Below are 18873 nucleotides of genomic sequence, written 5' to 3' on the forward strand. Positions count from 1 at the left end.
AAGTCAGCCACTTGAGTTTTAAGCTGTTAATAAAATTGTATTGCGTCCTCTTCATTTTACTGAACCACAATCATGAAGACTTATTTAGGGGCTCCTGCCCATTCACTTAAGGAGCGCTTGACATAAATCGCAGTGTCACTTATTTCCCATGAATATGGCATGTTAAAACTAAATAACTAAATAACAGATGTTTTTAAAACATATATTGAAAACTGTTTTTGTTTTCTAGGCTTTTCAGGAACGCATGCACTTTATTAATAAGTGCACATCGAAGGGTTCCACAGAGCCCACGGCTGAGCCTGAAAGTGTCAGTGTTGCACTGGGCCCAGGAGAAGGAGGTATGGGTATAACTTTGCTGCAGAAGAAGTTGTCCTACCTAGAAGAATTCTACTTTAAAGTTATTCAGAAGGAGTAATTACATGGCGGGCAGGAGGTTGCAGAAATGAAAATTCTGTGAATCACAGTAGTACAGACTTTCCCATGATGCATCCTAACATATGACCCATGTATGTCCTAGCCTGTTTTTTAATACAGACGTGATCCTAGGAGATTAAACATCCCATTGTTCATTACCCTTTTGATCAGAAAATCCTTTCTCATTAAATGCTGATGGCAAATGGATGACATAGCTCTCATCAAGGTTGTTCAGTGCACGTTGGGGTTCTAACTAGTAAACACTACAATAGTTATTTATGTATGTTCCTTGCAAAAACACATATCCTATTGAGCTATGTTTGATGTTAGAGGTCATAGCTGTAGAAATATTAGAATGAATTCAGAAGCTGAAATAGTCACTATGATTCAAGGACATTACTATCTCTTGATGTTCATTTTCTGTTTTAATGCGATGCTTATGAAAAGGGCCAGACTGACAGTTCTGGAAAGTGCAGTACTAACCACAGAGCACATGCAGCACATACTGTAGCAGCACAAGCTTCTCCACAGACTCTACAAATCCCATCCAACTTTCTGGTAGGGCATATTTCTAGGGGTAGTTCAGTTTTCATTCCCTAACGATCGCTGGACTCTGTGGGAATTCCAACAAAGGTAAAATTGTCCTGGTGGTTATTTTGTTGCAGCACCTTTCTGCTAAGAATAGTACTGAGATCAGTCCACCAGAGAGTACACAGTATCAAATACCAATCTGATTGTAACAACTTTGGTCTCTGCGAATGTGGGTAGAATTCAAAAGTGTGACTCATATGTGCAAGAATCAAGAATATGCCCACACCCACTCATTAAACTGTTAACATTAATACATTGCCAAATAGAAAAATAATTCACAACTGTACATTTCAGAACATAAAGCACAAGAGATCGTCACCTAGCCCACCATGTCTTGTGTTTTATATGTACACTGCAATAGCTACTTCTTACATTTTAAATGGAGTTAAATCTGGAATATTTATTTCCTTGTATACTGGGTTGTAGAATAGAGTCCCCATAATTAATAGTTATCCTGCAGCTGCTTTTAGCATGAGTTCCCCTTATCTGGAGAGAGAGACACCTGATGTCTAGACTTCTCCTACAATATATACAAAATGTTGCTGTCTTACTGCTGGCCGTTTAGGTTTGTACAAAAGAGGCGATTTTAAATTTTGCAGTGGTTTTCAAACTGAGGGTTATATGAGCTCTCATCAGGGGGTATGTGAGAAAAATCCTGTAATGGTGAACTTATCCCTTACAGACCTTTTTATTTTCCTGTTTTCAAAGGTATATTATGACCCTATTTTAAATGGGGGTATGCGGTAGACTACATTATTTGGAAAGGGGTATGCAGCCTAAAACGTTTGAAAAGCACTGTGTTAAGGAATACACAGTATTGAAAAAATTCTGGGAAGCATTTCCAGCAGATTAACTTTCTGAGTAAAATTGTATCATACTCATTCAGTAAATCAGAAATGTTGATCATGTGTTTCATTTATCCTGAACCTGCTGATTACCCACCTTACTTGACACACATTTATTATTTTTAAAACCACAGCTATATTTCATACATATAATATAGTTCAACTGTTTTGGGTCTGGAGTGCTCAGAACATGAGTGCAACATGATCATTTGATCAACACGGTCACCAACCACGTACTGAATGCCAGAATTTGAACTAAATTGAGCATGTGGGTTTTGATCCAAAGACTCTTGAAGTAAATGGGAGACTTTCCATTGATTTTGATGGGCTTTGGAGCAGTCCCTTAAAGAGTGGCAATTGGGAAAAGGGGCCTATGAGCATTTTTGTGTGCAGTATCTTTGTAATTGTTGTTTTGTTCTGGAGAATAGTTGTCTGATGAATAGCCCCAAAGGCACTTACAATTCTTCCTTTAGCACTCTTGCCAGACCACCATGTAGAAGGCTCCTTCACTACCCATATGCTGCATACACAGAACCATAGGCCAGCTACCACAAATAAGGTACAGTAGGCCACAGCCAGCTGATATTCTGGGGAGTGGCTGTCCTGGTAAAGTCCATCTACCATGACATTTGTGTGGGATAAGGAAAAGAAGGTGTTATAGTTCTTGTACACAGGGCTAGATTAAGGCAGAAGCACTGTGGACCTGGGCCTAGGGTCGCAGCTCCTGGAGTCATGGTATGCCATCAGGAATTCAGCTTTAATTTTTTAAAAAGTTATGTTTCTAGCCCTCATGCTTGCAAAGAAAAACTTGAAATGTGAATCAAGTGTAACTGATGTAGTATCACTTGCCTGACTCTGCAGACAGCCTGCGTAATAGCTCTCTGAGACATATAAAGTGGGACACGAACTCTCTGACAGACAGGAACATCTTAATGGGTTGTTGACTTGAAACCCAGTGCTATCCAGGGCCCTCCCCAACACTACCCCAGCAGAGGACCATGGGCTAGGAGGAGAAGAGAACCTCCTTTCTTCCATCCTGTCTTGGCTCTGCTGTGATGGAAAAGGCCTCCCCACGTTGCTCTAGTGCTTTGGTTCCCAAACTTTAACAGCCCATGAACCCCTTTCACTAAATTGTGACATCTCGTGAACCCCCTCCTAAAAATGAATATTTCCAAGGATTTAAGTTTAAATTTCCTCAGTGTGATGGATTTGCTTGCTTTGCTCTGCATAGCTCTTGGAAGTCATGGTATGCCATCAGGAATTCAGCTTTAATTTTTAAAAAAGTTATGTTTCTAGCCCTCATGCTTGCAAAGAAAAACTTGAAATGTGAATCAAGTGTAACTGATGTAGTATCACTTGCCTGACTCTGCAGACAGCCTGCGTAATAGCTCTCTGAGACATATGAAGTGGGACACGAACTCTCTGACAGACAGGAACATCTTAATGGGTTGTTGACTTGAAACCCAGTGCTATCCAGGGCCCTCCCCAACACTACCCCAACAGAGGACCGTGGGCTAGGAGGAGAAGAGAACCTCCTTTCTTCCATCCTGTCTTGGCTCTGCTGTGATGGAAAAGGCCTCCCGACGTTGCTCTAGTGCTTTGGTTCCCAAACTTTAACAGCCCATGAACCGCTTTCACTAAATTGTGACATCTCGTGAACCCCCTCCTAAAAATGAATATTTCCAAGGATTTAAGTTTAAATTTCCTCAGTGTGATGGATTCGCTTGCTTTGCTCTGCATAGCTCTTGGAAGTCTGGAACCACTGGAGAAAGATAAAGTCTCAGGTCTGGTTCGGCATCAAGTCTGTTTCTGTATTTGTTTTCAGATGTGCATACGAGGAAAATGCTTTCTCGCATAAGTATATTGTTGAAAATGGTAACAAAACTGCAGCAGCTTTTTCTGCCAGAAAGGGGTACTCGTTTCTTAAACTCAGCCAAAAGTTGATCAATGATAGATTTCTGAAACTCCTTTTCAGTTCGTAATCACAGGAGATCTCAATCAATTTCTCTTTTTCCTTGGTGTTTAATATCTGCGTTGAGAAAGTGGTATCATCAAAAGGGTTGCGAATTCAGTCATTATCGCCTGACATAGCTGGAAAGTATTCCCTGAAAGTTGTGCAAAGTCCTTTTAGGTGTGCAGTTATATTGGTTTTAGTGCACTGATCCAACTGAAGTTTATGTTCTGCCAGGAAGTCATGAAGATTGGAAAACAATCAAACTGAGTGTTTCAGTAAACAACTTTCCCTGAACTGCAACTTCTTTATCAGGGATTCAACTCGCTCTTGCACATTGAAAACTGTTATATTGAGGCCTTGAAGAGATAAATTTAGGTCATTAATTCTTGAGAAAATATCTGCTAAATAAGCTAGGCTCTGGAGCCAGACATTATTTTCCATACAGCTGGCAAGGTGGAAAGGGTGGCTGTTGAAAAAAAACTAGGATTTCCGTTCTAACCTCAAACAAGCGCACAAGGATTTTACCCCTTGAGAGCCATCTAACTTCAGTATGGGTCAACACACAGTCGTGTATACTACCCATTTCTTCACAAAGTACGTGAAATATTCTGGAATTTGTTGGCCATGATTTTATGAAATTCACCATTTTCACTGCATTGTCCAGCACTTCCTTCAGTCCCTCTGGCATGCATTTTGTTGCAAGGGCTTGTCTATGGATGCTGCAATGAGTCCAAGAGACTTTTGATGCAACCTTTTTTGTTCGAGCTACAAATCCAGTATACTTCCCCGTCATTGATGTGGCCCCATCAGTGCAAATGCCTAGGCAACAAGACCAATCTATTTCCTTTTCTTGAAAATATGCATTAGTCAGATTGAAGATATCTTCTCCAGTTGTACGTTCTTCCAATGGTCGGCAAAACAAGAAGTCTTCTTCAACCATACCTTCATTCACATAACGTACAAACAGTAGCAAAATAGCTAGATTAGCTACATTAGTTGATTCATCCAACTGTATAGCATAATATGGACTATTTTTCACTCTAAGTACAATTGTGGTCTCTACATTATTTGACATGTCATTAATTCTTCGTGACAACGTATTATTGGAGAAAGGTACCATGTCCATCCTTTTTGCAGCCTTTTCTCCGAGCATGCAATGAACTACGTCTTTTATACATGGACCAATCAAGCTCTCTGCTATGGTATGGGCTTCTGATGCTTTTGCTACTCGGTAGTGCACGCGGTATGATGCTTTAAGTGCATTTTCATTATCAGTACTTGCTTTGGATATAAAACTGGTAATGTCACTTTTCTTCTCAGCTAATTTTCGCTTGAAAAAATCAACAAGCTTGTCGAGTTGTGCAGGATGCCTAGTTTCTAAATGGCGCTGAAGTAGAGAAGGTTTGAGGCTGCTGTTTGCTAGAACATTACCACAAATCACACACAGTGGTTTTGGATGTTCTGGATCACCAATGCATGTAAAGCCATATTTTATATAATCATCGTCATATATTCTTTTCTTTGTAAGTGACTTTCCAGGACCATCATGATCATTAGACTTAGATTTTCCACAGTGTGGGCTTGAGGAAACACTAGCTGATTCCAGCGTCTTTACACTTTCCTTTTTCAGCCACTTATCCATTGAACTTGTGTACAAAAGTTCTAATAAAAATAACAGAGAGAGACTGCTGACAACCAACAAACTAGAAACTGAGAAGATTCACTCACTGAAGCAAATCAGCACTCCAGAGAGAAGGACAATTACTGAGACGCCTTAACACTCCTACACTGGCTACAACGTGCTTCTGGCTGGTTTGGCTCGCAAACAGCTTTTCTTCCACCGAGGAAGGTGCCCTGGGAGGGACAAATTAACTTGGACCACCCCCCACGTTCAGCGTGGCCCCCTGCTGACTGCCCTGGATGCAAACTTCCCCTGCCTGACAAGGACAGGGAACCGAGCTGCCACCCGCACCCCGCATGGAGTGCTGGGGTTCGGGGCTGCTGGCTCCCCCGCTGACAGGGGAGGGCTGGGGCTGCCGGCTCAAACTGCCCGCCCCGCTCTCCCCAAGGCTCGGGCTGCCGGCTCCCTGGCTGACAGGGGAGGGCTCGGGCTGCCAGCTCAAACTGCCCGCTCTCCACGAGGCTTGGGCTGCCAGCTCCCTGGCTGACAGGGGAGGGCTCGGGCTGCCAGCTCAAACTGCCCGCTCTCCACGAGGCTTGGGCTGCCGGCTCCCTGGCTGACAGGGGAGGGCTTGGGCTGCTCGCTCAAACTGCCCGGCCCCGCTCTCTCTGGGGCTCGGGCTGTCTGCCCTGCAACTGGGTCCCAGCAGAGTCCTCTGGCTGCCATTAATGAATTTTTTCTTGCGAACCCCCTGAAACGTTCTGTGAACCCCCAGGGGTTCGTGAACCCCACTTTGGGAACCACTGCTCTAGTGGGTAGTAGCTGAGGCCTCCAGGATAGACCTCAGTCCTTTTTAAAACAGAGACTAGTGATCCAGGGAGGGGAGAGTCCCAGTTTGACCAAAGAGAAGTGATGGTCCCCACCCAACACTAACCCAGACTGGACTCTTGTATAGGTGGCTTCTCCTTCGCACTCAGGAAAGGGCCACAAGGGGTCCAACATTAAGCCAATCTGGCCCTGTTTGTATTTAAGATTAAAAATTCAATGGCTGAAAAAGACATCAGCAATAAATGAAAATGTTCTCCTCCCTGCCTGATGTACACGGGAGAGCAAGAACAGTGAAGCTTTCTGAGTAAATTAAACTCTAATCAAACCAAAACAATCTTGATTCATTTAATCCCATTGTCACAGAATGACATAGTGTTATGCACAAATTGTGTAATAAAAAACACAACTGATGTCAACCTGAGGGAAAGTTGGAGCTGTAAAGAGATGAAGCATTGAACATGTATAGATTTTTAAATATCCTGTTTAAAATCTTGAGTTTTATTCAAAGTACTATATCAGCAGTTCTGTGAATTCTATTTCCCTCCCCCCCCCTTAACAGGAACTTAGAGTCAAGTAATCAGAATGGAAAATAGGGAGTTTAGATATGCTGACTTTGTGATTAGCTTTAGAGATGCCAATTTAGCGATTAGATTTCAGTAGTGATTTGGGCCTTCAATTTAATTTAATTTTATTTCTTGCTATTTATTAATTGAGTTTGTCATTATACCCATATACGCAATTTAGGAGGATCGTATAGCAGGTGAGAGCAATATTTTTAACAGCAATGAATGCGCATATAGCTTTTCATATGAAGCATTTCAAAACTCTTTTTAAAAATTAACTTGAAACAGCTACAGATAGTTATCTGCAAATACTGACACAAATGCTTCCAGCCTCGGAGTAAAATCTTTTAATGCTCAAGCACTATCTTTCTTGTTGCTGGGGAGAACATTCCAATCATATCTTTAAAAGCCTCTTGTTGGTTGCTGAATTAAATAAAGGAACCAGATACTTTCATAGAAACAAACTATAGTGAGCACCATTACATCTTGAAATTTACCCGAGTACTTGTAGTCAAATTTACCACAGCTTTTGCAGCATTTTGTAGTCAAAGTAAAAGGACTACAGCAAATACCACAGTGTAGGGTTTATACAGTGGTGTGATTAACATCACCCTGGTGGAAGCCATGACCTCGATGGATAACTATGTGGTGGCCAATAGTCCAGTCTCACCGACACTGAGGACAGGGGCTCCCAGAACCAGGACACCGAACCCTAGCGAGGGCCATGCTAGGAGAGGAGGCTGAGGATGGCTGAGCCAGCCGCCCCCCTTTGGATTGCTCCCACCCAGAGGACATGACCATGGTGGAGCAGAGAGGGGACCAGTATTGCCAAGAAAAGGGGTATGCCCCACTTGGAGACCCTACAGTCCCAGAAGGGAGCCAGCCGCCTCTGACCCTGAAGGGGAGCTGCTTCAAGTGTGCACAGGAAGGGCATTTTAGGCATGAGTGTTCCTTCATGGATTGCAGCTATGGTCTGGCATGGATGGCAGGCACTAGAGATTGTAGGTGGGGCCCAGCCAAGATGCTGCTGCAGGTATGGGTCAAAGGAGCTGAAGTGATAGGCCTGGTAGTCTCCGGGTGTAACTATTGTATGGGCAACCATGATAGAGTCCTCCAATATGTCAGATGCTCCGATCTACCCCGAGTGCATCCATGGGGACGTGTGACTCTACCCTGTGACAAACATGCAGCTGAGGGTAGGAGGCCACATGAAGACTTGCAGAGTCAGCCAACAGCCACCCTGACCTACTTGGTCATCTTAGCGCAGGACTGGAAGTGGATTGGGGAGCTCCTCAAGCACTGTAACACAAATCCCCCACAGAAAGCAACCCAGAGCTGAAAACAAGCAGGCTTATGGGTCAAGACATGGCAGAAGACCCTGAAGGAGGGCTCCTCTGGACAGCCAGGGACACCAACTCAGCAGCCTGCTAGCTCTGGGGACACCTGAAGAAGTAAGCCATGATTGGCTACCAGAAGATGAGGACTTTGTTTGGGAACAACAGGAGGACCAGACACTGAGCCCAGGGCCGGCTTTAGGAAGTGCGGGGCCCGATTCGACGGGGCCCCGGCAGGGATGACTCACCTGGCGGCACTCCGGGTCTTCGCTCTAGGTCTTCCGCGGCACTGAAGGACCCGCCGCCGAAGACCCGGTAGGGAACCACCCAGTGAGTACATCCCCGCCCCCCCCATCCGACCCCCACGCATTTCCTGCCCCCCTCAGAAACCGCAACCCATCAAACCCCCCCTTCCTTGTCCCCTGACCACTCCTTCCCAAGACTCCCCACCCTAACTGCCCCCCAGGACCCCACCCCCTACCCAACTCACCCTGCTCCCTGTCCCCTGACTGCCCCGACCCCATCCACCACCACCCCGACAGACCCCCCGGAACTCCCACGCCTACCCAATCCCCCTCCTTCCCCATCCCCTGACCGCCCCCCCCAGAACCTCTGCCCGATCCAACCCCCCCCACCCGCTTCCTGTCCCCAGGACTCCCTGACCCTGCCTTATCTAACCCCCCCCCCCCCCGCCCCGGTCTCGTACCATGCCGCTTACCCCCACCGGAGCCGCGCCAGGACTGGGGCCCAGGCCGGAGCTGGGCCCGGGCCTGGGGCTGCGCCGCCCGGCTGGGGCCAGAGCCGTGCCACTTGGAGCTGGAGCTGTGCTGCCCAGCCAGAGTCGCGGCCGGAGCTGCTCAGCCGGGGCCGGGGTGCTCGGCTGGGGCCGGAGGGAGCCGCTTGGCCGGGGCCGGGTCGGGGCCGGGCCGGAGCCGGACTGGGCCAAGCCGCGCCTCCCTGGAGCCCTCCTCGCGCCCCTCCCCCCCCCCGCCCCAGCTTACCTGCCGCTGCTTGTTTCCAGGCTTCCCGCGCGAATATCTGATTTGCGGGAAGCAGGGGAGGGGGAGGAGAATGGGCGCTGAGCATTCAGGGGAGGAGGGGGAGGTAAGCTGGGGACGGGGACGGGGCGGACAGCTGCTGGACTTTGGGAACTGGCTCCAGCTCACCACTGGGCGCGGGGCCCTCTTAGGCGTGGGGCCCGATTCAGGGGAATCCAGGAAATCGGCCTAAAGCCGGCCCTGCTGAGCCACACCTGGGAGCAGGTGGCCATCTCTGATGGGGAGGACGGCAAAACCCAGTGGGCCCCACTTTGAACTCTGGAATAAGCAGCTTTACTGAGTGATGTAGAACCGCCAAACCCCCAAAAATGGTGACAGCTGCTGGTACCCAAGAAGTTCTGCTGGAGGTTACCACACTTAGGGAAAGAAAAGACACTGGAGAGGGTGGCCCTTAGAGTCTTCTGGCCAGGCATCCACAAAGAGGTGTACAACTTCTGTGCCGTGTGCCCCAAATGCCAGCTGGCAGGGCCCAAAGGGATGCCAAAACCCTCCCTAATCTGCTCCCCGTGGTGGGTGTACCCTTCAAATGGGTAGGAGTGGATTTAGTGGGCACCCTTCAGAAGAGTGCACCGAGGTACCATTATATATTAGCAATAGTAGACTGTGCCATGCAGTACCCGGAAGCCAACCCGCTATACACAACTAATGCACCCACCATAGCGAATGAACTCATGAAGATCTTTATGCAGGTCAGAATACGAAGACAAACATTGACAGACAAGGGATCCAACTTCTCATCTGAACTGATGCAGGAATTGTGCAAACTGCTGAAGATCAAAGACCTCAAGCTTTCTGTCTACCATCCGCCGATGGATGGGCTGGTGGAGCCATTCAGGGAGACACTGAAAGCCATGTTGAGCAAATTAATTGACGCAGACCCTTGGCACTGGGACCAACTGCCACCATCATTGCTATTTGCAGTACAAGAGATCCCCCCAAGCCTCCATGGAGTTCTTGCCCTTTGAGCTTCTGTATGGGAGACAACCCAGAGGAATTTTGGCCCTCCTTTGGGGATCATGGGAAGAACAGGAGTCTCTGGTCATGGGCTCAGTGCAGTATGTGCTCCAACTACGAGTATGCCTGAAAATACTTGCCAAGGAAAACCTGTTGAAGGATTTGCCAAGGAAAACCTGTTGAAGGCCCAACAAACCCAGAAACGTACCCACAGCAAGGGGGCACAATTGTGAACATTCAGACCAGGAGACAGGATGGTGATGTTACTCCTGACATCTGAATCATAACTATTGGCCAGTGACTATTGGCCGTCTGAAGTAGTAAGAAAGGTAGGGCCAGTGGACTATAACATCAATCAGCCTGTGAGATGGAAGAACACACAAATGTATCACGTCAACCTCCTGATGGCCTAGAAGGATCATGAGAGCCTTCTGATAGCCCCGTATACCCCAGAATCAGAAGTGGGGCCTCAAGCCATGACATCCCCGGACCAAATCCCTGTGCCAGTGGGGTCAGAGCTCGACTCGAGGCAATAAGCCCAAATACTACAACTGACTCAGGCCTTCCCCATGGTGTTCTTGGCCCTTTCAGGGAGGACTCCCTTAACCCAACATCACATTGCAACGATGCCCAGACAAAGAATCATCAACCCCTGCTGAAGATGTGGGGAGCACTCCAGGCTATGCTGAACCTGGGGATCATTGAGGAATCCCACAGTGAGTGGAGGAGTCCTATTGTGCTAGTGCCAAAACCCAATGGCTCAACAAAATTCTGCATAGACTTTAGAAAGATCAGTGCTATATCAAGATTCAACAAGTATCCGATGCCTCAGGTGGATGAGCTACTAGAGAGACTGGGAACCCCAAGTACATCTCCATGCTTGATTTGACCAAGGGATACTGGCAAATTCCCAGGACAAAGGCATCCTGGGAAAAGACAGCCTTCCCTACTCCCTTCGGCCTCTGTCAGTTCGTGGCCATGCCCTTTGGCCTGCATGGAGCAGCCACCACCTTCCAGCGACTGATAGACCAGGTGCTGCATCCCCACTACCAGTATGCAGCCGCCTATATTGATGACATAGCCATCTATAGCTGCAGCTAGGAAGACCACTTACAGCACATCACTGCGATTATGCAGGCCCTCAAGAATCAGGGGCTTACTGCAAATCCTGCCAAATACCACCTGGGACAGAGAGAAGTAACTTACCTTGGGTACATGATGGGACAGGACTGGCTACGCCCCCTGGTAAATAAGGTCCAAGCATTGACCTATTGCCTGACCCCATCAACCTAGAAGCAAGTGCGACATTTCCTAGGCCTCGCTGGCTATTATAGGCTGTGCTTCGCCACAATAGCTGCCGCCCTTACTGACCTGGTAAAAAGCACCCGCCCCAGAAAGGTGCAAGGGACAGAAGAATGTGACAAGGCCTTCAGAACTTTGAAGAACTTGCTAACCCAGATGCCAGTTCTCTTTAACCTTAATTTTTCAAAACTGTTTATCCTCCAGATGGACATGTTGGAAGTGGGTCTCCTGGGCCGTGTTGGCCCAAGAGGTAGAACTACTAATTTCATACAAAATTTCAAATGCTACATAATTTAGAGATGAAACAGAGCTGTAACATTTGGATCAAAATTTCAAACAAACCACAGTCTGGGGGCATTTGAGTCTAAGATTTTAATCTGGTCTGTTATGAAGATGGGGTCAAAAACTGAAATCTGATTTTGGATTCAACTCTCCTCCCCTCCCCCCCCTCCAAAGCTCAGAGGATTTTGGACCTGGGGTTTTGCTTTGGATCCATCAGCACTTACAGTATCATGGCATTCTCCCAACACCAGACATAGTAAAGGTTGAAAAATTGTTTCTGTAATAAGCCCTTGATTTCACATACTCATAACTATCTCACTATTTTGCCTTTGGGGCTGATACTTTGCTCTCAGATCCTTTGGGGAGATGAATAACTTGGAAATGGCTGAAATTGGCCATAGTTGTTTGTGAGCAATATGGGTTTAACTAAGTTTATACATAAAATAGATATTGTGAAGTATATTAAAAATGTACCTTGGTAGATGTACAGTACTTTCCATCTTCTGGGATTCTGTAATAACACAAGAAATAGAAGTAGCTAAATGTTAGTTGTTCTCCTGCTCAGCCTGTAATAATGTGTGCTGCTGAGCCAGAAGAGGATAGAACTTTATTAAGGAGAAGAAGATTTTCATGACCAAACAAAGTAACCAGTTTAATCTATTTTATTGCAGATGCAGTTTCCCCTGTGCTTGAAATAATAGCATCACCAGCAGCCACTGACGCAAGCACACAAGCTCAGCAAAAGGAATGGGAACCTCTAGACCTAACCCCCTACGTTAGGTAAATTGTGGCAAATGTAATTAAATGCTAAAAATATGTTAATGCAGTATTTACAGTAAGAATTTACAAATAGAAGAGTTATAGACTGCATTATATTGTTTCTACAACTGTAATTCATTCCTGGGTGCATACAGTATAGATTACAGTACTTTGACTTACTGTATATGGCATTAGCCTTTATTCCTCAGCTTTTATTAGCCCAACCCATGATTGTCATATGCCTGTCACAGTAGTTGTAGAAACCATGATTGCATTCTGAGCTCAGTTTCATGCTATGAAACTGAAGTAATTCAGCTGAAGTCAGTAGTTTTTTTACATTTATAGAGGTATAAGTGATATCAGAATTTGGCTCGATACCTGACTTTTGTGTGTTTAAAATCTATGCCTTACTATATCTAAGTGCAATTAATTTTCTTTGTATAAAAATTAATAAAAAAGGAATTGAACAGTAACACAATGTATGACATGAGAATTAAATATGTGGAATCCAGACGATGCATATGCTGGCAAATTTATTTTAATGTGTGTTTGTTTCAGTGATCATACATTAAAATAATCATAGTTAGTGCACTTCCAGTATGTCAGTGTGTGATGCAAGATTCAAGTACTATATTTAATGCACATGTATGTGTAATGATACATTTAAATAAATATGTCTAATCACTGGAATAAATACTGTGTGTACTAATGTGCAGCTATCTAGATATAGACATACTTAGGCCCCAGTTCACTGAAGCATATGTTTTAAGTCCATTCCTATTCAGGCCAGCACTTAAGCACATCATTGACTTCAATGGAACTTAAGCACATTGTGACAGGTTGGGTCACAGAGACCCCCTTGGGACTGTCACCTGATGTGCTGAGACTATCTCTGAGCCCGTTTTCCCTGCCAGCTTGGGATTTCAGTACCCTGTCTCGTTGAGCCAGACACGCTAGTCTGCTGCAAACACAGACCCACGTCCGAACCATGTCCCCCAAAAGCTGCAGACTTAACTGAAAACACCTTAAGAAGTGCTCCTGTCTCTAACGCCAAGATACCCAGTTCCCAGTGAGATTCAACCCCCAAATAAATCCATTTTACTCTGTTAAAGCTTATACAGGGTAAACTCATAAATTGTCCGCCCTCTATAACACTGATAGAGAGATATACACAGCTGTTTACTCCCCCAGGTATTAATTACTTACTCTGGGTTAATTAATAAGCAAAAAGTGCTTTTATTAAGTACTAAAAGTAGGATTTAAGTGGTTTCAAGTAATAACAGACAGAACAAAGCAAGTCACCAGGTAAAATAAAGCAAAACACCCAAGTCTAAACCTAATACAGTTAAGAAACTGATTACAGATGAAATCTCACCCTCAGAGATGTTCCAATAAGCTTCTTTCACAGACTAGACTCCTTCCTAGTCTGGGCCCAATCCTTTCCCCTGGTACAATCCTTGTTAGCTCCAGCTCAGGTGGTAACTAGGAGATTTCTCATGGCTGGAACCTCCTTTGTTCTCTTCTACCACCTTTTTAGCTTTGGCCCAAGGCGGGAATCTTTTCTCTCTCTGGGCACCAGGTTTAAGATGGATTCCAGTGACATGGTGACATGTCCTGTGATACCCCAAGCCTTCATTCTTCCTGGCCTGACTCACAGGAAGGCTTGCAAGTAAACAGAGCCATCTACAGTTAATTGTCCTAGTTGATGGGAGCCATCAAAATTCTAAACCATCATTAATGGCCCACACTTTGCCTAACTACAATAGGACCTCCGAGTTATATTTTATATTCCTAGTTTCAGATACAAGAATGATACATTCATACAAATAGGATGACCACACTCAGTAGATTATAAGCTTTGTAATGATACCTTACATGAGACCTTTTGCATGAAGCATATTCCAGTTACATTATATTCACACTCATTAGCATATTTTCATAAAATCATATGGAGTGCAACGTCACACACATGCTTAAAGTTAAGCACATATTTAAGTGCTGTCCGGCATAAGGACAATTTCCTGAATCAGGGCTTTAATTGGGAAGGAAACTAGTACAATACTGAAGAGAATGAAATTAAGACAGCAGAAAATTTGACCCAATATCTTCTCACATGCTTGATTCTTTCTAGGATTTTATGTTATGTCTTCAATAGTTTATAACTTCTTTATTTCTCAAACAATTTTATCAACATTATCAAAACACTCACAGGTACTCACTGAGCACATGCGATTTAAAAATCATTTTGAGTTATTGCAATATGAAAAAGATCTGAAAATGTCCCCATTTTCTGAGAAACCCCTGAATTCCCATCCAGATAACTAAAATAGGGATGAGCACAATTTTACCAAAATTTTAAAGGATCAAGCATAAGAAATATTGGCCAAAAGAATCATTTTTCCAGTTATGATCATCAGTAAATAGTGGGTGAGAATAAAATTGGCTCCTTAACCATACCTAGAATCATGATAGTAACATTGAATTGTACAATTAGATATATTGTATACTGGCGATCAGTCATGTAAAAACTGTTCTAATCTGCCTCTGAAGTGAGACAAATAATGTTTGTATTTCCTACAGAAAAACAATGCCTGAGCCTGTGCTAAGAAATGAGTCTATCATTCAACAGCAGGAGATGCGTAAAGCAGAAGAAATAAATCGTTTTAGGGAGCTTCGACAGCTGGTTCTGGAACAAAGAGAAAAAGACCAAAATGCTCGCACATTATTGAAGCAAAATATACTTGAAATGTATGAGCATCTACAAGTAAGTCCATAGATAGGTTTTCTGTGATTTCAACCACCTATGCACACAAACGTATTTGGACTTCTATAATAAGTACACTTCGTTAGAGTAAATGAGCCTGAAATTTTACTTGAACCATGGTTAAAACACAAGGTTCCCAGAAAAATACTAGTGTTACACAACATTGTAGAGGTGATGCTCTAGAATACATTTCTTGAGGTACTACATTCAAGGGGCACAGCTTTGTAAATACCAACGTAACATGATGGTTCAAAGTGAGAGTAAGCGGAGTGTTTGGTACGTACCTGTGTGTACGTACTAGATCTGGCATTTCCAGTTTGGCCTATTTGATGCAGAGCCATGTAGCTTTTTTCAGTAAGGAGAGGAAACTTTGTAGAAAATAGAAAACTGAATTGACAAAAAAATAATCACTGCTGATGTTTCCAAGTGAGATGCTGAAGAATACAATATTGGTATGTTGCAGTCTTCCTGAAATCTGCATAAGGCCAGCTAGCAAACTAGTAGAGTTCTTAAGTCTTGATGAAACACAGCTACAAATAATACACTCAGCAGATGGTACAACATTAGCGCAGTATGTCAAGGTTGGGATCTATTTAATACATGAAGTGGGTAAAGATACCTTAACAAAATTGACTTAAGCTTTAAGAGTCAATAAGAGCAATATGATTTTTGACAAGCAAGCCACAGTGATGCATTAATCACCATGAATCAAATGACCCCAGTCCTGATCTTTTAGAGCTGGATAAGAGCCAGTGAAAGTATCCTTCCAATAAGATGGAGTGATTTATTGCAGTCATTTTAACTTTCTCCTTCATAAAAGCTCTCATATGCCATACTGAATGATGCACAGTACATAAGATAAACTGACCAATTACATGCCGGCAATGGGTGAAGGGAGCTTGCAGGACTGGGTCCTTAATAAAGCACACACAATGATTTTCAGAATTTACTAGTGTTTTTAGGTGCCTTAATTTTTAGGTGCCTAACTTGGAACATTTTAAAGGGGCTTGATTTTTAGAGGTTTGTTGTTCAGCACTCAAAATCTTTAGTCACATCGGAACATCTTGGCCACACTAATCAGCACTTGAAGTGTTTTCATCCATAGATCTCAGAGCACTTTACAAGGATAGCTAAGTATCATTATTGCTGCTTTACAGATGGGGAATCTGAAGCATGGAGAGGTTAAGGGGAAAATTTTCAAAAGTGAGTTTGGGGCCTAAGTCTCATTGAAAGTCAGAGGGACTTAGATGGCTTAGTATCAGAGGGGTAGCCGTGTTAGTCTGGATCTGTAAAAGCAGCAAAGAGTCCTGTGGCACCTTATAGTATAACAGACGTATTGGAGCATGATCTTTCGTGGGTGAATACCCACTTCGTCGGCTTAGACGGCTTAGTTACTTTTGAAAATGGGACTTGGCAAAAAAATTTCAAAGGTGCCTAAATCTCATTTTCAAAAGTGACAAAAGCTCTTAGGAACTTGATTTGCAATGATACTTAGGTCCAACCGTCACTTCTGAAAATGGGACTACATCACTTTTGGAAAACTTTACCCTAAGTGACTTTTCTAAGCTCACACAACAAGTGAGTGGCAGAATTGAGACTAGAACTAGGGGCCTGACCAGTCCAGTGCCCTATCCTCTATCAACACTAATTGCTTATGGTACTAGAAATGCTTTTAAAAAGCAACTTTTTGTAAACTACTTCCTCTTCTTCATGATGTAAAAGATCACCTGTTTGTAATCACTAAGCAACTCTGACACAGGGCAGGATAGGACTATAGACAATGCATATGCATTAACACGTAAGGGAGAAACTAGAAGTCCTCGATATAGTCAAGGTCAGAACAGGAGCAAGAAACCTAAATGGCAGGGTACACGACCTTATTATATATATGAATGCTCATTTGTTTGTGGGGGGTATTTGTTTTTGGATAGGTATCCTTAGATGAAGCACGAGGCAGGGTTCTCAGTGCTCGGGAAGCATACAGAAGTAAGCTACTAGAGGTTGAACTCAAAAAACAAGAAGCACTAGCCGCTGAAGAAGCAGCCATTCGAGCAGAGCAAGAGAAGAAAAGTCCAGATGCACAGAAAAAAAAGCAAGGAAAAAGTGCAGGGAAAAAAAAGTAATGGCCTGAAAGGTTAACTCTGCCCATTGTTTAGGAAAGAGAATTTATTTTTAATGATTAAAAGAATTATTCAATATTTTTCTAAGTCAATGTTTTGTTGCCCCGAAAATGCAGTTTTTTCTCTTTTCCAGGTATTATTCCAAAATCCATCTAGCATTGCTTTCTTTTTAACATGAAAAGTTTGTAGTTTTCATATGATAAATGATAATCATACCATTACACTTTATCTGTTTTAACTGAAATAAAATTTTGCACTAAAATTATTCATATTGTATCGAACTTTTTCTCCCACTACCACGTGTCTGTCCCCCTATTTTTCAGTTTAAAAAAACAGTCAAAAAGAAGGCAATAACATCTCTGAAAGGATTGGATCAAAAAGAAAAGAGCTATTATTTTTAATAGGGCACGAGGAGTCAAGAAAAGCTGCATAACCGCATGTGGAAATTTCTCTAGCATTCCAAAATGTTTACAGATGTCCAGTTTCAAGGCTGTACCTAGGACCAGCTTCTTCTGTGGGCTTATATTCTTGACTTCACTAGGGTCAAACTAAGGATGAATTTGGGCTATTAGATTCTGTGTCACTGAACTTTGCAGAAACATGAACTCCTTCAGTGGATGATGATTTGTGTTATGCATACTAATTAAGTAGTACCACGCCATTCTATTTCATATGCAGAATTCAAAATGTTTAGAAAAGACTATCATACTAGACATCTCCAAGCTATTTGGCTACTAAAACTTTTTTTTCCTTCACATCTAGCTCCACCCTCACAAATTCTTTCAAATCCTACGATAGTTCCCTAGACTAGCTAACTGTGACCCTCATGTCACACCATTAAGAATCTAGATTTATGGTTGTACACCGGAAATTGTGAATTACTGGACCACATTACTCTCTTCCCCTTTTTTCTTCCTGTCCAGTTCTCATTTCAGTTTTTATTTAGTAGTTTTTATCTTTTGCGGGGGGCAGTGAGGAGGAGGCATTTCATGTTGAGGTCACTGCTCAGTGTAATTCATGCCCATGGGTCCCGTGGTGCAGTCCCTGATGGGCCTTCATCCAAGGGTTCTCAGGACAAATTATTTATTGGCCTCAGAGTGCAGCCACCAACTCTTGCTGGTGGCCGCTCTCACACTTTTCCCTAAAATATTTAATTAACTTTAGGAAAAACAAATAAAAACAAGTAAGTCTGCTATGAAAAGTGATACATGTCCAAATCATTGTAATGTATTTATTGCTAGCTACTAAGTCTGTTGTGAAAAGTGATATTAACAAACATACATGTATCACTTTTCATAGCAGACTTACTCAGCCCCGGCAAGCCTGGGGACAAATTAAGCCCTGGATGGGAGGTTGGGGGAGGCAGCAGGGGCCGGGGCAATGGGGGTCGGCAGCCAGGGGAGACTGCTGGGGGCTGGAGCTTGAAGCCCGACATCTGAGGGACGGAGCCCAAAGCCGTGTAGCTGGGCCTGCCGCTGTGCAGC

The 18873-nt window shown here is 43.8% G+C and overlaps 1 protein-coding gene across 1 annotated transcript in view; it reads left to right on the forward strand.

The window, feature by feature from the left end:
* The window catches only part of ADGB (androglobin), a 209573-nt gene extending 192181 nt beyond the window's left edge, over nt 1-17392 (forward strand). Inside the window, 4 exon segments of the mRNA XM_065401716.1 lie at nt 230-338; nt 12418-12526; nt 15086-15269; nt 17201-17392. Coding sequence (XP_065257788.1) covers nt 230-338; nt 12418-12526; nt 15086-15269; nt 17201-17392 — 594 coding nt within the window.
* The last annotated feature ends 1481 nt before the right edge of the window (nt 17393-18873 follow it).

Source organism: Emys orbicularis, chromosome 3, assembly GCF_028017835.1.
Source record: "Emys orbicularis isolate rEmyOrb1 chromosome 3, rEmyOrb1.hap1, whole genome shotgun sequence".
NCBI lineage: Eukaryota > Metazoa > Chordata > Testudines > Emydidae > Emys > Emys orbicularis.